This window comes from Cetorhinus maximus, chromosome 17, assembly GCF_964194155.1.
Source record: "Cetorhinus maximus chromosome 17, sCetMax3.hap1.1, whole genome shotgun sequence".
Lineage (NCBI taxonomy): Eukaryota > Metazoa > Chordata > Chondrichthyes > Lamniformes > Cetorhinidae > Cetorhinus > Cetorhinus maximus.
In genome coordinates this window covers 37,492,614-37,513,039 of record NC_135895.1, presented here as the reverse complement: position 1 = coordinate 37,513,039, position 20,426 = coordinate 37,492,614, and the positions used below count along the sequence as shown (strand labels likewise).

Here is a 20,426-nt window from a genome sequence, read left to right as displayed (position 1 = left end):
TGGAGGTCTGTGTGTTGATGCTGTAGTTCATTATGGCACAGAATTATTTGGTACAATTTTGTGCCAATGATCTCTCCAGATGGAATGTTTCCAGCTGTGCTATGGGAATGATACTGGCGGGAGAGAAAAACGGTAAGAAAACTCTGCACGTTTAATGTGAGGATAACTTATTGTAATGGAAAAACTCAGCAGATCAGGCAGCATCGGTGGAGAAGAAAAGAGTTGACTCTTTTCTTCTCCGCCGATGCTGCCAGACCTGCTGAGTTTTTCCAGGTAATTCTGTTTTTGTTTTGGATTTCCAGCATCCGCAGTAGTTTTTTGTTTTTAACTTATTTTAATGGTGGAGTTGGGGAGTAGGGTTTTCTATTTGAAGTTTCTAAACTAATTTTTGCTTCAATATTAGGATGACATGATGGAAGAGGATACTCCTTTGTCTCTCTACAGCTACTAGAAATCTTCTGCCAAAAAAATCTCATCAACTTGCACAACATTGCAACTACTGTGTTTTGAAGTATTGTTAGTTGGCATGTTAAGGACTTTTTTTTACTTTTTCTTTCGTGTGAGCCAAACTTGCATTTAAATGTCTTTTTAAACTCCATTTGGGGAGCGCTAGGGTTGAACATCAGCGAAAATTAATATTTGTTCCCTGCCTAAAATACTTCCCTCTGTATCCATGGAGCTTTTAACATACACCTGTTTATTCAAATGAACTTGTAACTTTGCAACATCTTTTTTAACAATTGGAGGGAGGCCATTAATGACCTTTCCTGAATGTCTAACCTTATGGTGGAGATTCCAGATATCCAACCAGGTGCCAAAGGTGTTCCCACTAACTGGAAGTCCTGTTAATATTTGGAGGTCCTGAACATTTACTACAAATGTCTTGGGTCTGAAAAAGTCAAGTTTCATGTATCAAATTTTGGAATTGCTACCTTTAGGTAACATGTTGGGGTTGATTTGAACTTTTTTATTCTACCAAAATCTTTCCACCAGTTGCACTCCTTGATCATTAAAAGTATTGGTGTTATGTGCAAGCTTCTTGGAGGGAAAAACTGGTTCAGCTTAATGAGTTGAATTAAATTTTAAATCTGAATGATGGAAAGATCTTGATCTGATTTTAAACACTTTGGAGGAAGTTTTATAAGCTCAATTTCTCCCCTGCAACCCCAGTAATGTACCATATAGGGGGTTAATTTGCACCAGAATTCATCAAATCACACCACTAATAAAGGGAACTGAAGTGTAGAAACAAAAGGTCTGGTATGAATCAAGGTCTGAATTGTACTTGGAAGCCAATATTTTCTTGGATGCTAGAGTTTCCCTCTAAATCTAAATCAGTTCTTGTACCAATGTATGGATTCTAGTTCCAGCCCTTTATGATTATGCTTAAATCCTTGTCCCTGTCCAGCAAAGTGAACAATTTACTTCCACAAAATACTTGAGTTGGACATATATAACTGTTAAAGGTGCATTGAGGGACTTGGTGTTGACTTCAAATTACACATAAATGTTAATTGGTTCAGAGAATTACTCTAGAGATGTACTACCAAGAGGCTTCTTTAGTTGAACAACGAGCTTTATTTACAGAGCTGTTGGATTAGCTGCAGGCCTCTAGCAAGTCTACAATACACCCTCCAGACTAGGAAAGCTCTGCCCAGTATAAACCTCTGTGCTCAGTGTTGATTGGCTGTTCTGACCACGTGACCCTTAGTAAGGTTGACTTAAAGCAACAATCCACAATGATGATGCAAATGTATTGCAGCAAATCTTTGTAGAACGGTTTCTGGGACAATCCTAGAGAAACTTCAATTGTTTTAGAAACTAGTTTTAAAAATGTGTTAATGCTATTTAACTCGGGTGCCTGCTGTCATAATTGATTGATTGTCCAAGCAAAAAAAAGTGGAGGAAGTTTTGGCTGGTCCCTGGATATCACTGAAAGATGGTTCCCTTTTTAATTTAAAACTGGTCGATGCACACTGAATATTAAGTTTGGAGTTTCAGTTCTTGTCTTTTCTTCCTTATTTATAAATTCCAGTGATTCTGCACGGTCTAGCCCTCTGCAAAACCTCGTTATGGGTACTTTTGGTTCCAGCCTCTTAAACATCCATTTCTGTGTAAAATGTTGCATAATTAAGGTCATTTAAGGCTCTTGCAACTGAAATTCAATTTCAGCTTAGCCCAAAAAACAATATTAAAGCTGTGTTACATGCCTAGGATTCAATTTAAGGCTGCAAGATTACAGGCTAGTTTATTGTAGATTTGCCATTTTCTGGTAATTATGTCACTTCCTTCATTTTTGTCCAATGTTGACACAATGGGTACATGTGAGGTTTCACACTCTTGGTACATATAAATTGCTAAGGAGTTGTCACAGAGGATGATGACGTGTTGTGTTTTAGGACTTTTAGTCTCTGCATTTCATACTTTTTGATTTACTGCCACAATTTCTATATTTTATCCTGAATAATATACACCAGGAACATCATTCAACATCTTTCTGCCCTCATCTTCATCTGCAATTAACCATGCTTTTTCATAATTGCCATTTCCACAGGAATGTAAGCTGCAACTATTGTACAAACTTTCTGAGATGCAAAGGAGTAAGCCAATCAGCCCCTGAGCCTGTTCCACCATTCAGTGAGATCATGGCTGATCTGTACCCTCAATGTTCCCTGTACCCAACAACTCACTTTTGTTCCATACCCTTTTCTATCCTTACCAGCAATCTCGGTCTCATTTTTATTTGACCAAGCATCCACAACCTTTTGGGGAGAGCGAATTAAAAGATTTCTACAACTCTGCGTGTGTCATGCACGCATGTGTGAAATTACTTCCTGATCTTGCTCCTCGGTCATCTAGATTTAATTTTAAGATTGTACCTCCTTGTTCTTTATTTTCTTCATCAGCGAAAATACTTTTTCTGTACGTACTCTATCATCTTCCAATACTTCAGAAGGCTCGCTATAACTGAAGCATTAACTTCATCCCCTTTTGTATTCCAATCCACTTGAGATAAAGGCTAACATTCCATTTGCCTTTTTGTACCTCTGTACATAAACACCCAAGTCACATTGCTCTTCTGCAGCTCTGTCTAGAACTAGTGAGAGAAGTTGTTCCGACTACTTTTGGACAATTGCAATCATCAGATGAAGGATTGAGAGTTGGTTCTCTGCTTTTCTGAAAAAAAAACCCTGCATATCAGTGTTGGGGGTTTTGGATATGTTTGCACTGGACTGAGATCCTTAACTGCTTGTAGTGAAGGTGAGAAAAAACTTGACTGCAGTTTATTGCTGAATGATTGAGACTTGTGCATTTCAAAAAGTCAGCTGTATAAAAGCTTTTTTGGCATCGATTTATTGTGTATACTAAGTTCTTTTTGTTTAAAAGTTGTAACTCCTTAGTGCAATATTGTTCATTTCTACTGAGACTATGGTATGGGTGGAATATTAAATGGACAAAGTCTTTATTCAAAACTCCTGATGAATACACACTACCTTTTTATCCAGTCATTCCTTTAAATCAAATGCCATAAATCTGGGCCTGAGCAATACAAATAGAGAATTCCTATTCACTGGCATGTACTACATTGTGCAATTTGTGATCAGAAAAGATACTGAATAAGTGCCCCCTGGTGGATTTCCAGACATTTAACAATGGGAACAAAGGAACAGAAAGAATGTAATCTATTTATACACCAGGTTCTTTTAATTCTCTCAATTTAAATAAAGATCAGATTCACATATAAATGTTTAATCTACTTCAGTTATATCTCTTTTTGTCTCTTTAAATATCTAAAACAGGATTTTTTTGAATAAAGGTGTATCCTGGACTTTTGAGTCAGGGACAGAAGAGGTAGAAGAGGTATTAATTGCTTCTGTTGTTGTTCTATCCCCTAGTCATTGACTGACTAGGCTAAGCTTCAATTCAAACATTGCAAAGGAATTAGGTCATTTTTGCTGATGTTGGGAAATGGTATTTACTTCAGCATATTTGCTATCTTAAGTGAGCAGTCCATGAAGTAACAATTTAATTAGGCACACTATCTGCTTCTTGGATTTTTAATGGACATTCTTTTGTTCATGTATTTGTGACCCCTCCCCTAACCTCTTGAACTTTCCAACTAGCTGACTGCAAACCCACAGGTCACTAGAAAATGTGCTAAAGCAGAAGTTCCCAAATTGGGAGGTGCAACAAAGTTAGAGACTGGAGGTTGGGTGAGGCAAGAAACTTGAGAGAAATAACTGTGCAAGTGACCATAACAATTTGAAGTTATACTGCAAACTCTGTTAAATCAGTGCCAGTCATGGAAGTGTTGTTATGAGGCCAAGTCTAGAGTACTACTATGCCTAATGTGAAGGGGCTATTCAATTTCTAGCACCAACACATTTGAGGACAAGTTTGATCCCACCTATCAGAAGAAAATGTTTTGTAGAAGGATAGATGTCCTAGGGATCTTCAGCCTCCTGTTCGTGAAATAGCTAAATCCTTTAATAATAGGGTTGGCATTCTGGAACAGAGATCAAACAGCTTCTTCAGCCAAAATTCTTATGATTTTGTAATTCTCTGAAAACATGAACAAGATGTATAACAAGCATTCTTTTTCATTTTTGGCTTTTAATGTTTCTAATCCGTTAGAAATTATGGAGTTTTTTATTGACATTGCAAAGAAGGTTGTTTTTCTTAATCCCAGATTGAATCTCTGCATAATTTTGTTTCTGGACGACTAGTAAGAAAACTCCCTCATTCTGATTTCTTAAAAGACAAATGTGTTGCTTCATGAGCTCTTGAATACCTTTTGATTAAATTGATCTAAAGTACAATGGACTTCCAATTATTTTAATGACTGCACTGACACACATTTAGTTTAAATGATATATTGAATAACTGATGGGCCAGCTCACCCTTTGATACTAATTTGGTGCTATTAACCTGTGGGTTTTTCAGCAGATACAGCATGTGCTGAGTTGAAATAATAAATGACACAATCAGTTCCTATAACACATCAGTACAAAATTGGAAATCCACTGTACAATTTTAAGAAAAGATCTGGGCAATGGTTTTTTTCATATTGTGCTGTTTCTCAGGACTCTTGTCATTATATATATTGTAGCAGCTTAGTAAACCCAAGTTGTCAATTTTTCTTTTAATCTTCCCATCTGCACAAGTCACTATTGGTGTAAAATTTCCAGAGTCAAAGATATATCAAAAACGTATGATGTGGGTGTCTGTTGTTAGCATGTATAAATGTGTGGGGAGATTTTGATATTTGCTTCTAGCGTGCCATGATGTTTCTTTTAAAGTGGTGATGGTTTCCTCTTAACATTAGCTCTTTGTTTTCACCCCCAAAGTTCTAAAATTCTTTTTAGGTCATCTTTTCCCTGTTCTTGCAAAACGTTGCAGGATCTAGTCTTGTCAGCTAGTAAGCACAGTTCTGCTTATCAGATGGGCTCTATGCTTCATGCTACTATCTTCAGTGGCATTCCTGACTTTGGCAAAGCTGTAAGTTTAAATGATGCACAGCTGCTGGTTCAACAAGTGTTTGAAATCCTTTGAAGATGAGAGTTTTTGCTGGTACCTCTGGAGACTGAGCTTCCATTTAGTCTGGATGTCAGTAGACTGAGTATTTGGTCAATGCCTTTAGTGAAGCTGCAGCCTGCTTGTGGTTCAACTTTTCTTTCTCCCAGCCACCAGGAAAGGTTTGGTCACCAGAAATAAAGTTGTAATCATAACTTTCAAAACTGCTTGCATGCTTGTGCAGTTATGGTACTGTGATATCGAGTATGCAACATGCTTTCTAACAAAATTGCAATCTGTGCAGAGTCTGGTAGTTATAGGTTTTTGTTTAACAATGATACGAGTTAACCACACCTGATGTGGAGGGAGTCTTGCAGCGAAACATCCTGTGAGCTAGCATTTAATAAGCTATTTTTTTTTTTAAAAACTGAGTTGTTGGGGAGAACCCTAATATTTTTTATAAGGATGAAAGCCATTATTACTACTTTTGTGCACAAATGCTGTGCAAATTATGTTTTTTGAAAAATGAGAAATTTCAACATGATACCCGTTAATTGAAATTTACATTTAAAAGGGTACTATCCCTGTCAAATGACCATTTTGTGTCGTAACATGCAAATACCAAAGGTGTTTGTGTGGCCCAGACATTATAATTTTCAAATTTTGTTTGGCTGTTAGTAAAACTACAGAATCAAGAAGGTTTTGGGGAAAATTCCAAAGAATTAGAACCTGCAGAATTGAGACCTCAATAATCTCATTGGGAGACCTTGTTACATCCCTATTCTTTCCTACCTATCCTACAAATACTATTACCAGCCTACTGGTATTGCCAATTTGTCATTTTGGTGCAAGATTTTACTTGTTTTTCCAAGTCAGACTTTGTTTAGAAAGTTGATTATTCACAATCCTTTTGTGATTTGCATTTAATGGAATAAAATACATTTGTGAACTATGAGGGGATTCCTGGTTTGCACTATTTGAATTTTTTTCTTCAAGAAAACAAAGCTGTATGGAATAACTTGCTGCAAACATTAGCATAATGTTAATTTCCTATGGAATGTATATTCTTAGCAGGAAGTAGGAAATGGAGTGTCAGAATTGAATGATAATTTTATACAATTGCCTTATGTTTTTGATTTATTAAAAATTGGTTTTCCCTTCAACATATGTTGTGAATTCATTCATAAGATAATACAGTTGGCAAAGAGGCAGTGGGTTATCAATCAGTCTTTCATTTTTTTCCCCCTCTATTTCTCTGTCCTGGTTTGAGAAGCCTCAAGTTTTCCTAAAAGGGATGACTCAACAGAATAAAATTAACACAAATAGCACTAAACTCTTGTTCAACTATTTCACAAGAAATAGGAACAGTAGTAGACCATATGGCCTGTTGAACCTGCTCTGCCAATCAATACGATCATGGCTGATCTTTGGCCTCAACTCCACTTTTCCGCCCACTCCTCCTATCCCTTAATTTCCTGAGACCAAAAATCTGTCTATCCCAGCCTTAAGTTTATTCAATGATGGAGCATCCACAACCCTCTGGGTTAGAGAATTCTAAAGATTCACAACCTTTTGAGTGAAGTAATTTCTCCTCATCTCAGTCCTAAATGTTTGGCCCCTTATCTCGAGACTACACCCCCATGTTTTAGACTCCCCAACCAGCAGAGACAATCTCTCAGCGTCCACCCTGTCAAGCTCCTTCAGAATTTTGTAGGTTTCAATGAGATTACCTCTCATTCTTGTAAACTTAGCCTCTCATCATTGGACCAACCAATCATCCCAGGGACCAATTTAGTGAACCTTTGCTGTACTGCCTCCAGTGCAAATGTATCCTTTCTTAAATGTGGAGACCAAAACTACACAACAGTATTTCAGATGTAGTCTTGCCGAAACTCTACAATCACAGCAATGCTTCTTTATTCTGGTATGCCAATTCCCTTGCAATAAAGGGCAACATGCCATTTGCCAATTCCTAATTGCTTGCTGCACCTGCATGCTAACTTTCTGCATTCCTTGTACAAGCACACCCAAGCCTCTTTGAACACAATGCTTACAAGTTTCACGTTTTAAAAAGTATTCAGCTTTTCTATTCTTACAACCAAAGTGAATAACTTCACATACCTTACATTATATTCCATCTGCCAACTTGTTACCCACTCAGTTAACCTGTCTATACCTTGCAGCCTCTGTGTCCTCCCCAAAGCTTACTTTCCCACCTAGCTTGGTATCATCAGCAAACTTAGATGAAGGGAAAGAGAATAATGAATCTAAGTCTTTAATGTAGATTGTAAATAGCTGAGACCCCAGCACTGACCATTGTGGCACTCCACTAATCACTGCCTGCCAGCTTGGAAAGGCCCTATTTATGCCTGCTCTGTTTTTTCTATCTGATAACGATTCCTCTATCCATGCTAAAATATTACCCCTCGCTCCATGAGCACTTATCTTGCCTATTAACCTTTTGTGTGGAACCTTATACCTTTTGGAAATCCAGGGATACTACATCTACTGGTTCCCCTCTATCTACCCTCCTAGTTACATCCTCAAAAAACTCACTTATCAAACAGGATTTCCCTTTGGTAAAACCATGTTTACTTGTTCCAGTTATACCATGCTTTTCTAACTGCATCGTTAAGTCATCTTTAATAACGGATTCCAGCATTTCCTCAACAACTGATAGCCTTAACTGGCTTGTAGTTCACTTTCTCTCCCCTTTCTTAAAGTGGTGTAACATTTCCCAACTTCCAGTTTCATGGGACCGTTCCTAAATCTAAAGAATTTTGGAAAATCATTGCTAGCACATCCGCCATCCCTTTTAGAACTCTAGAATATAAGCCATCGGGTCCTGGGCGTTGTCAGATTTTAGTCCTTTAAGTTTCTCTAATACTTATTCTCTGCTGATATTAATTTCCTCGCTCATTTTGGCCCTCATGTTACTATCTATTTCTGGTATGGAACTGGTGTCTTCCACTGTGAAGACAGACAATATTTGTTCATTCCCCATGATAATTTCTCCTGACTGCTGTTCTAAGGGACCAACATTTACTTCAGCTAAAATAAAAGCAAAATACTGCAGATACTGGAAATCTGAAATAAAAACACAAAATGCTGGAAAAATTCAGCAAATCTGGCAGCATATGTGGAGAGAAAACAAGTTGAGGGTTCGAGTCCGTATGACTTCTTCAAAGCTCTCTGCTCTGAAGAAGAGTTATATGGAATCAGCGTTAGCTCTGGGTGGAATTTTCCCAGAATCGCACTAAGTGCGGGAACGGGCGGTAAAATGGAGCCCTACCCGCCGACGAGAAAAAGGCAGGTTTTCATGCTGTATGATCCCAAGCCCGCCTCATTATTTATTCACCTGCAAAACATGCTGTTTCCATGGCGAGCGGGCTCTCATTCACCCGCTTGCCATCACCCTGCTGTTGCATCATGCTGGCTGCCATCTGTAAAAGGTAGCCACCAGCAAAGTGCTCATCGCCAACAGCTCACCACTGCTGCCCAGGAGACGTGGCCAGCAAAGGATAAAAGGCTGCAGCCCCCCATTTCAACGACGGGTCCCTCGAGTGACTGCTGGATGCATTGGAGGCCCACTGGGATGTGATCTATTCCTGCTCTGGCTGCAGCAAAATCACCAACCCAGCTTGGGGGGGCGGTGGTCAGTGCAAAGGCCCTGTAGAGGAGGACAGCCACCGAGTGCTGCAAAAGGATGAACGATCTCCATTCTGCCAGGGTAAGTCACTCTTCTCATCACTCCCAACTCTCTCACTCACAAACGCATCACACATCCACAGGGCCCTCAATCACAGTCAGTGCAAGGGACATCACTCTTTCTCACACATGGTCATGTCCTTATCCCGTCCATGGGACCACTGACCACCCACGCAAGCCAGGCATACTTATCATCTGGCCCGGCAGGCGTCCTGATATACACTCCCCATTTCTATCCATGCAGGACAAACTAACACAACAGAACGGAAAGGTCGCAGACAGCTGGAGGGCTGCCGGAGTTCAAAGTTCTGACAGAATTCGAAAAAAGCCACCCAGGCTGGGTGGTCCTGTGAGGTCGGCACTGTTCTACCAAGTGAGGATCCAGCAGTGCAACATCCATCAGATAACCATGCCATGAGTGATGTGTCCTCTTTCACAGACCACTGCCATGTACTAATTATCTCCCCTTGCTTTCGCAGGCACATCTGCCAAAGTCAACAAAGTCCATGACCCAGGGCCTCCAATCAAGCTCCGAAGAAACCTCTGAAGAGGAATCTGAAGGCACCCTCCCTGAGGTCCTGTCACAGCGTTTACCCATACCCTCCACCAGCACGTAGACACACACCTCGATGGGATCTAGCTTTATAGTAGCCTCGGGATCACAATCTGATGAGCACATCACACTCTCTGAATAACAGCAGGTGGAGGCAGGGACTTCCCAGGTCCCCGGCACTCGGAGGACTGCTGGAGGCCAGAACGTTGCTGTGTCCGAGTCAGATGACAAGCCTCTGGACTCGGTCATGTCACAATTGCTGGAGCTGCAAAGGCAAGCTAGGGAACAACAGGAAGGGATGTCCGCTGCACTCAGATTGCAAGGCACAATGGAGGAGTCCATCTGTCTTCAGGCTGAGGTGATAGCGCCGGCATTGCAACACACTGAGCTCAACACTGGCAGGATGGTGGCTGCCATGGAGATCTTAGTCCAAGATGTGACTCCTGCACTGCTGCGGGGGCTTGACTCCATTGCTGATGTCATAGTTGGCCTCCAACATTGTGTACGCAAGAGAGGTGCTGGGCAACTCGATCTCACTCTAGTTACCCCTTCCGCTCACGGAGTCAGCAGAGACCCTCGGGCACCCATAGGGAGGAGGATCAGCAGGAACAAACTCCAGGGCCATCCACCCAGGTGACTCTGGGAGTGACCGACCCAGCCGAATCCTATCTTCCTGTGACCTCCGCAGCTCCAGCTTCATAGGCTGAGGAGGGTGCCACTGCCACATAATGGGACCCCGAAAGCAGGCTGGGGCCCTGTCTCGACCCTCCAGAGATCGCCCGCCAAAGTCATCACGGACAGGGCATCACAGTCTGCCTCCACCTCCGCTGTGAACGTCCGGGGAGCACCAAGACATAGCGGCAGGGTTAGGAAAGTTAGGTAAAAGTAGTTGCACAGCCTGGGAACAGGTGTTGATCACTTGTACGTACTGTTCACTATTGTCAATAAACTCCTAAGAATGTCTCCCTGCCTGTGGTTACTTGTTCTGATGAGCAGTGTTCTTGTCACTCAGATGTGAAACCTTTCTGCACAAGATAAAAGGCAGGTGTCTCAGTCCAGGGCCTCTTCCCTGTGCTTTGTGCAGCCTTCAGACCACAGTGATGGTCCAGCCTCACACACCCTGGAAACATTACTGATGCCTGCACCTCGGCAGTGCTGGTCATTGCTGCCAGAATGTAGTGGGCAGGCGCTACAGAGTTCTGTCATTCTCTCTGTGTGCTCTCAGCACCTTTAAGGTGGGGCTGGCCCCCATCACACCAGCATCTGCACCCAGTGATGCTGTGCACCAGCTCCTGAAGGGCTGAAGGCGGACACAGCATCAGATGCGTCTAAAGTTCCATGGCTGCATATCTGAGATGGCCCTGATCATGGAGCGCAAGCGAGCTGCCCTCAGCCAGACAGGAGTCAGACATTCTCAGAGGTGGTGTGAAGATCTATGGAGTGTCCTCACTGCATGTTGTCGTCATCCTTCTGCGATCGAGCGACTATTAGGGCCTCCACCGCATTTCCATGAAAGGAGCATTCTCACAGAAGGTATTGGCGCTGCCATAAGTCAGACTGGAGTCAAACGTTCACAACAGCGATGTGGGGATCTACGGGGACACCTCACTGCATGTCGTCATCATCCTCCACAAATCTGGCAGCTATGAGGACCTCCCAAGAGCGCCTGCCTCATCTAGCCAGTGAGAGAGACTCATCCCCATCATCGTCACCACCACCACCGAGGACCCCCTCACCCTCGGCACCCTCCTCATCGGAGGAGACGTACAGCTCCTCCATCTCCTCCTCAGCCAATTCCTCTCCCCGTTGGAGTGCCAGGTAGTAAAGGGCACAGCAGACGGCGATGATGTGTGACACTGCGTCTGTATTGCAGGGCTCCACCAGACCGGTCCAGGCACCAGAACTGCATCTTCAGCATCCCAACGGTCTGCTCCACCAAGTTGCAAGCTGCTGCATGAGCCTCATTATAGAGTCGCTCTGCTGCAGTCTGAGGACGCCGCATGGGTGTCATCAGCCATGGCCTCTATGGGTAGCCCTTGTCTCCAAGGAGCCAACTTTGCAGCCTCTGTGGACCCTGGAAGACTGCAGGGATCTGTGAGTAACTCAGGATGTAGGCATCATGCACACTCCCTGGAAACTGCGCACATCTGCAGGATGCATCTCTGGTGGTCGCATACCAGCTGCATGTTCAGTGAGTGGAAGCCCTTGTGGTTGAAGAAGTCCACCGAGTGTAGTAACAGAGACCTGAGCGCCACAAGAGTGCAGTCAATCGCACCCTGCATCTGTGGGAATCCCGAGATCAGGGCAAATCCAAAGGCCCTTGCATCCTGGCTGTCCCGGTCTCAGGCAAAATGCACAAAGCTGTGTGCCATGGAGGAGATGGCATCCGTGACCTCATGGATGCATTTGTGGATGGCGGAATGTGAAATCCCAGAGGTTACCTGTAGAGCCCTGAAAGGAGCCACTGGCATAGAAATTGAGCGCCATGGTCACTTTCACAGCCACTGGCAGTGGATGCCCTTGAGGTCCCATGGGCGCCAAGCCCTGCAGTAAGTGGCAGGTGAGCCACCAGGTCCCTAGACATGCGCAGTCGTCGACGACACTGGTTCTTAGTCATCTGCAGGAATGGCAGGCGGTGTCTATAGACCCTGGGTGTCGCTAGGCGCCGACCAGCCATGACTCACTGTTGACCCTGGGCAGCATGTGGGGGAGCCCCTGCTGCCCCTTCTTCAGGAGGTTGCTGCTCCTGCTTTGCATGGCCAGGCGCCTCAGTCGCTCTCTCCTCAGTCTTCTATGGTCTCCGTAGGCCATGATCCTGGCGTGGTCCTTCTGTAGCATGAGAGACGTGGTTATCACGGCTGTACTTAGCATTCTTTCCTGGCCCTGTGTGACCACCCCTTAACGCTTCCTGGAGAGTGTTAGTCACCCCTCGGATGGCCAGAGATGAGTGCGCTGCATAACTGCCCTGTCAACCTGCGACATGGAGTACATGGTCCAAACCAGGATGCTGAGATTGCAAGGGGCTGTGAACACCTCCAGCAGTGACTGCTACATGGCCAGCATTGGTGAGGAGATTGTACAACATGTGGAGCCCAACTGCTCCACAGTCCAATTAAAGTGTTGGCGGACTTGAAGACTGTGCTGGGCGGGAGGGTGGTAAGGTATGGAGCGCTAGATGACTCTTTGGTGCCTCCACGTTGATTGCATGGGCGGACAGGCTAGGAGCCTGACCCCAATCCTATCATTGTGGCTGCGCCTGATCTGTCACAGTTGCACAGGCATAAGATGTAGGGGTAGAAGTAGGCTATTTGGCCCATCGTGTCTGCTCCGCCATTCAATGGTATCATGGCTGATCTGATAATCCTCAACTCCACTTTCCTGCCTTTTCCCTTTAACCCTTGATTCCCTTACTGATTAAAAATCTGCTTATCTCAGCCTTGAATATACTTAATGACCCAGCCTCTGCAGTAAAGAATTCCACAGATTGACTACCCTCTGAGAGAAGAAATTCCTCCTCCCCTCTGAGAAGAAATTCCTCCTCATCTCTGTTTTAAATGGGCACCCCCTTACTCTGACATTATGCCCTCTGGTCCTAGACTCTCCCACAAGAGGAAACAAACTCTCAGCATCTACCCTGTCAAACCACCTAAGAATCTTATATGTTTCAATAAGATTGCCTCTCATTCTTCCAAACTCCAATGAGTACAGGCCCAACCTACTCAACCTCTCCTCATAAGAAAATCCCTCCATCCCCAGGATCAACCTAGTGAATCTTCTCTGGACTGCCTCCAATGCCAGTATATCTTTCCTTAGATAAGGTGACTAAAAATGTTCACAGTATTCTAGATGTGGTCTAACCTTGTATAGTTTTAGCAAGACTTCCCTAGTTTTTACTCCATTCCCTTTGAAATAAAGACTAACATTCCATTTGCCTGACCTATTACCTGCTGAACTTATATGCTAGCTTTTTGGGATTCATGCATGAGGACCCCAAATCACTCTTTGGTGCAGCTTTCTTCAGTCTTCCTCCATTTAAATAATATTCAGCTCCTCTATTCTTCCTGCTAAAGTGCATAACCTCACACTTTCACACAATATATTCCATCTGCCACGGTTTTGCCCACTCACTTAATCTGTCTATATCCCTCTGTCGACTCTTTGTGTCATCCTCACCACTTGCCTTCCCACCTATTTTTGTGTCATCTGCAAACTTGGCAACATTCATTTCCCTCATCCAAGTCATTAACATATATTGTAAATAATTGTGGCCCCAGCACTGATCCCTGTGGCACTCCACTAGTTACAGGTTGCCATCATGAAAATGCTGCCCCCATATCCCAACTCTGTCTTCTATTAGCCAGTTCTCTATCCATGCTAATATATCAGCCCAAAACCATGGGCTCTAATCTTATTAAGTAGCCTTATGCGTGGTACCTTATCGAACGCCTTTTGGAAATCCAAATATATTACATCTACTGGTTCCCCTTTATCTATCCTACTTGTTATCTCCTCAAAGAATTCTAATAAATTTGTCAGGGATGATTTCCCCTTCCTGAAGCCATGCTGACTCTGCTTGATTATATTATGTATTTCTAAATGCTCTGCTATTACATCCTTTATAATAGGCTCCAACATTTTCCCAATGACAGATGTTAAGCTAACTGGCCGAAAGTTACCTGTTATTTGTCTCCCTCCCTTTTTGAATAAGGGTGTTACAATGGCAGTTTTCCAATCCTCCGGGACTTTTCCAGAATTTAAGGATTCTTGGACGATTACTACTAGTGCAACCGCTATCTCTGCAGTGGTCAGTTTATGCAGGTGTCCCTAATGCGTGGCCATTTCCCTCGCTTACCCTGCCCCCCACCTCGATTGCTTGTGCACAGGATGCAGCGCCAGGGCAGCGCTTGACCCCCCACCCCTCAGTCACCTCCAAGGCTGGCCAGCACTTGTCCTGGACACCCCACGCCCCCACCCACCTCAGCAGTCGCCTCCAGGGCCAGCCATCAGGTACCCCTGCCTCTCGACACCCCTGAGGCCTGTAAACAACAGGTGAGCTGTGGAGAACGCCACTGTTCACTCACCTCAGTTCCCCTAAAGTGAAAGCCGCCAAGTGCACGTCACCTGCGTGCTGTTGTGAAACATGTCGGCGTGCATTCCCGCGGATGATACAGTGGGGTTCCAAAAGCCTGGCGGGGTGGCCTTTTAATTATATGCTAATGTATTACAATTAGTCCTTGTCAACCAATGACAGGAAATGCGGCCCGACATCGGCAGGCTGAGTGGACGATCGTGACCTGCCTTCATACCGTCGTGAAGCAGGTCGTGCCATATTTTCCGTGCACACCACCTATCATGCCCACCACTAATGGGCTCGGAATATTATGCCCTCTGCTTATCTCTCCACAGATGCTGCCAGGCCTGCTCAGTTTTTCCAACATTTTCTGTTTTTATTTACTTTAACTACTCTCTTCTCTTTATATACTTAAAAGCACATTGTAAGAGCTTTTATATATTTCTGGCAAGTTTACTCTCATTCTATTTTTTCCCATTCTACCAACTTTTTGGTGGCCCTCTGCTGGTTTCTATAACACTCCCAATCATCAGACTTACTACTAATTTTTTTTTGGAACTTTGAAAGCCTCTTCTTTTAATCTAATACTATCCTTAACTTCCTGAGTGAACCATGAATGGGTTTTCTCACTCAGGTTTTTCAGTGGAATGTATTTTTCTTGCAGGTTTTGAATACTTTCTTTAAATGTTTCCCACTGTTCATTACCTCCAAACCTTTCAGTCTGTTTCTGCAATTAACCGTAGTCAGTTCTCCCCTCATACCTATGTAATTGGCTTTGTTTAATATTCTTGTTTATGTTGGAATGTGTCACTTTCAAATTTAACATGGGGCAGAATTTTTCACTCGGTGGGCAGCCACGCGCCCAACCTGCTCAAGTGTGAAATAAAGCGCGTTGACGTCGGGCAAGCGTGCTGACATCAATGCGCACTCTCGTGATATTTCACTAGGCGGGAGTGTGAGGGAGACGGAGGCGCGCCTGCCATTAATTATGAGGCCAGTTAAGGCCCTTGACACACCAATTATCTCCAAGGTTATGTAGCCCGTGCGAATTTTCGGCCGTCGCGCGGGCAAAACGGACAGGCCACAATTTGCAAAAGCTCTTCCACAGACAGGATAAGAAGGGTCGGCAGCATTGTCAATATGAGTTGGGAGCAGTTTTGGAGATCATATGCTGCAGGTTGATTTTGTGAACTGAGCAGCTTCATCCCGCTTCAGAGCTGCATTCTGAGCATTTCTAGGCTTCATTTCAGGACTCATTGGTGTCTTTCAGGCCCCCGGAGGATTCAGACCGTGTGTTATCAGACAGCCTTCCATAACCCTGGTAATGGGGATTGTGGTCTTTGCTGATGGCACCTCCTTTGAGGGAGAAGAGAGGGGTAGAAGGGAGAAGAGGCCAGGTGCCCCAATGCAGTTTCCACGGGAGAGGCGCAGGCACAAGGGGCATAGGTAGTCCAAGGCGGAAGGGTCCACAGAAGACGGCACTATCCCGCTGCCAGGGTTTACAGGTGGCAATGCAGCCACCTCAATATGTCCAAGGTGCAATGCCAAAGGAAGCTCCGTCTCTTGTGACAGTGACCTCCATTTGTCAGAGGATCGGGCTTGAGATCAGCTCCGACTGTATGAGTGGACACCACATGCCAGTGGTTCAGAAGCTCACGGTGGCCCTCAACCTTTATGCCCTTAATTGTTCTACACACTGACCCATGCCAACATGGTACTCACCCTTCCCAATCACAGCAGATCGTTGAAGCGCTTCTGGCACTGCACCCATGTGCATTTCACCACGTCGTGTCTGCTCACCCTGGATGCCACTTCCTCCCACGCCCTTTTGGTGAGGTGCAGGAGCCTCCTCCTCCTCTCTCTGGGGACATGGATTTCCCTCCTGGCTGCCACCTCCTCCAGGAGGGCAGTGAGGCACTCATCGGAGAAACGTGGGGACCTGTCCTCCCACCTGCCGTGTCCAACCGCACTGGGATCCATCGAGACCTCAGCGTCCTTCCATAGCAGCCTGGGCTGCTTTTGAATCGGCCGCCAAGTCGCCATTGGACCTGGCGGACATCATGCCCCTGCCCCCGCCCAGCCCTTCTCGGAGCTTCCCCAGCCACCTTTCATGCTGGGCGGGCCTTAATTGTCCCGCCCAGCGTGAAATCACTGTGCCGTGCCGATCACAGGCAGCAGTCGGCTTTCTGACAGACCCCACCTACCCTCGTCAAGCCCGCCCACCAAGGGCAAAATTCTGCCTATGCAATTCGACGGTATGATCACCCTGTGGATCTTTCACTGACATCACCAATTACCCTTGCTTCATTACACAATACTAGATCTAATATAGCTTTATCCCTGGTTGGTTCCACAACATGTTGCTCCAAGAAACTGTCACGGAAACATTCTACTAACTCATCTTCCAGAACCACTCTTGCTAATTTGATTGTCCCAGTCACAATTATTACATTTCCTTTGTTCCAAGCTTCAATAATTTCTTGTTCATGCTCTAACTACAGTTAGGGGGCCTATAAAATACTCCCACCAGTGCTTTCTGACTCTTGCTATTCCTAATTTCCACCCATGCTGATTATACCTCATGATCTTCAGAGGCCAGATCCTTTCTCCGTAATGTCCTTCTGTCATCTTTTACTGTCAGGGCTAATCCCACCCCCTTGCCATTCTGTCTTTCTGAAATATTGTGTAACCTGGAATATTTATTTCCCAACCTTGATCATCTTGTAACCACATCTCTGTGGTGGTGATTAAATCTAAATCATTTGCCTCTGTTTGTTTCTATTTTATTGCAGATGCTTCATGCGTTCAGATAAAGAACCTTTTTATTTCAATTTTTTTACTTCTATTCCCTGCAATGTGCTTACCTGTGGATGTACAATTTTTGTTAAACTCTCTGTCCCTGTCCCATTCTGCATGTCTTTACCCACATTGCTATTCTGTTCTGATACCTCAACTTTTTTCTTTGGATTCACCTGAACCCTCCCCCCACCCTCTGAATTTAAAGCCCTGTCCACAGCCCTAGTTATACGATTGGGCAGGACACTGGTCCTAGCCCAGTTCAAGTGGAACCCATCCCAACGGAACAGCTCACTCTTCCCTGAGTTTGATGTCAGTGCCCCACGAATCAAAACCCATTCTTCCCACACCACTCTTTGAACAATTTCAATGCTCATTAGTTTATTTTAAACTATTTTAATTCAGCCAGCTCCTTGCAGTTGTGCTGCTAAATCACTTTTCTATAGTCCAACAGCAGGCTTGTAAATTCAGTGTCTAAATGTCTGCTACTTAACTAGGGAAGGCTGACATAACAGCAAAAATGCCAGAAGCTGGTCCACTGATGCCAGATTCCCAAAATCGAAATGAAAACTACAAATGTTTTTTCTGTAATCCGAGTTGAGATACATTTTGGGCCCGAGTACAGGGAGCTCCTTCATGTTTGAAGTTGAATTGACGCCAAACGTGAGAAAATATTCAGTTTCCTAGTACTAACTTTACTTTGGAGTGAAAAACTTGTTTGACTATTCTGAATTTTCTCCCTGTCTGTTGAAGCTAAAACAACCCAAAATTATGCACATAAATGTGCACTACCAATGCGCTGTACAATTGTTTGTTCTGACTTGCAATTAGCTGCCTGCAAGATGATCATATTTTTGATCACCTTGGTTAACTATATCACATGACCACACCAAATATCCCTCTTCAATTGTATTAATGGTTCTATAGTAGATGATATTCACCAGTCACATTTCTAATCTTGTTCTATAATCATAAACTTTTCATTTAATCACGTTAAAAAGAAACACAAGTTTTTTAGCTTGTGTTCAAAATTGGTCCAGATCCCTTGAATTATGACTGTTGTCACCTTTAGCTTAAAAATCAGGATGATAGTAACACAAAAAGAGGCCATTCAGCCCATTGTGTGTATCACACCTATTTGCTAAAGCCATCCAAAAATATTTTGACGACCGTGCTTTCTCCTCATAACCCCGCATCAATTTTAATCCACTTTTCCCTTTTAGAATATGCAGCAATCTCTGTCTGATCTATTCCTTGGGGTAAAGCTTTCTATGTCTAATAACTCGAAAAATAAATTTTTCCTTATCTGATTTATTCTCCTAACCACAGTATTAATCTGATTAAGGCATATAAATAGTAAAAAGATGTTAAATGACAGAAGAGGGACCAGAAAGGGAAGTTACACATTGAGGCAGAGGATGTAGCTGAGGTATTAAATGAATACTTTGCATTGCCTTTACCAAAGAAGATGATGCTCCCCAGGCCATGGTAAAAGAGGAAGTAATTCAGACACTAGAAGGGTTTAAATTTGAAAAGGAGGAGTTATCGGATAGATTATCTGTACTTAAAGCTGATAAGGCACTGGGACCTGATGAGATGCATCCAAGGATACTGTAAGATGTGAGTTTGGAAATTGCAGAGGTACTGGCCATAATTTTTCAGTCTTTCTTAGACTCAGGGGTGGTGCCAGAGGGCTAGAGAATTGCAAACATTATGCCCTTGTTCAAAAAAAGGAAGTAAGGATAAGCCCAGCAACTACAGGCCAGTCAGTTTAACTTTGATGGTGGGGAAACTTCTAGAAACAATAATTCAGGACAAAGGTAATAGTCACATGGACAATTGAGGATTAATTAAGGAAAGCCAGCATGACTTTCTTAATGGAAAATTTTGATTAACTAACTTGCAGAAGTTTATTGAAGAGGTAACAGAGGGCTGGTGCAGGCAATGCCGTTGATATGGTGTACATGGACTTCCAAACGTTTGATACAGTGTTGTACAACACACTTATGAGTGAACTTGTAGCTCATGGAATAAAAAGGACAGTAGCAACGTGGATAGAGAATTGGCTGAGGGGCAGGAAACAGTAGTGGTTAATGGATATTTTCAGGCTGGAGGAAAGTTTGTAGTGGAGTTCCCAGGGGTCAGTGTTGAACCCATGCTTTTCCTGATATATATTAATAACCTAGACCTTGGTGTACAGGGCACAATTTCAAAGTTTGCAGATGATACCAAACTCTGATGATTTTCTAGATAAATACCTCAAGGAACCAACTGGGGAATGGGCTATTTTAGATCTAGTATTGTGCAATGAAAAAGGGCTAATTCATAATCTTGAAATAAAGGAGCCTTTAGGAAAGAGTGGTCATACTATGATAGAATTTTACTTCAGTTTGAAAGTGACGTAATTCACTCAGAAACTAGGGTCTTAAATCTAAGCAAAGGAAACTAGGAAGGTGAGGGGAAAATAGGCTATGATGGATTGGGAAGCCATTTGAAAGATATGACAGTAGACAAGCAATGGCTAACATTTAAAGAACTAATACATAGTTTACAACAAAAATACATTCCTTTAATGCACAAAAACCCAGCAAGTGTTCCAACCGTGGCTAACGAAAGAAATTGAGGATTGTTTTCAATCAAAGGAAAAGGCGTATAAAGTTGCCCAAAAAAATGATAAGCCTGAGGACTGGGGGCATTTTAGAACTCTGCAAAGGAGGGCCAAGAAAAAGATTAAGAGAGGGAAAATAGAATGAGAGTAAACTTGCAAGAAACATAAAAACATTT

The 20,426-nt window shown here is 43.5% G+C and overlaps 1 protein-coding gene across 5 annotated transcripts in view; it reads left to right on the top strand.

Moving 5' to 3' along the window:
* Nucleotides 1-6,677, top strand: part of LOC144692324 (uncharacterized) — a 134,357-nt gene extending 127,680 nt beyond the window's left edge. For all 5 annotated transcript variants that reach the window (XM_078561025.1, XM_078561024.1, XM_078561023.1 and 2 more), the window contains one exon: nt 404-6,677. In XM_078561025.1, the coding sequence (XP_078417151.1) occupies nt 404-451 (48 nt within the window). In that variant the 3' untranslated portion in view covers nt 452-6,677. The remainder of the gene's footprint in view (nt 1-403) is intronic.
* The last annotated feature ends 13,749 nt before the right edge of the window (nt 6,678-20,426 follow it).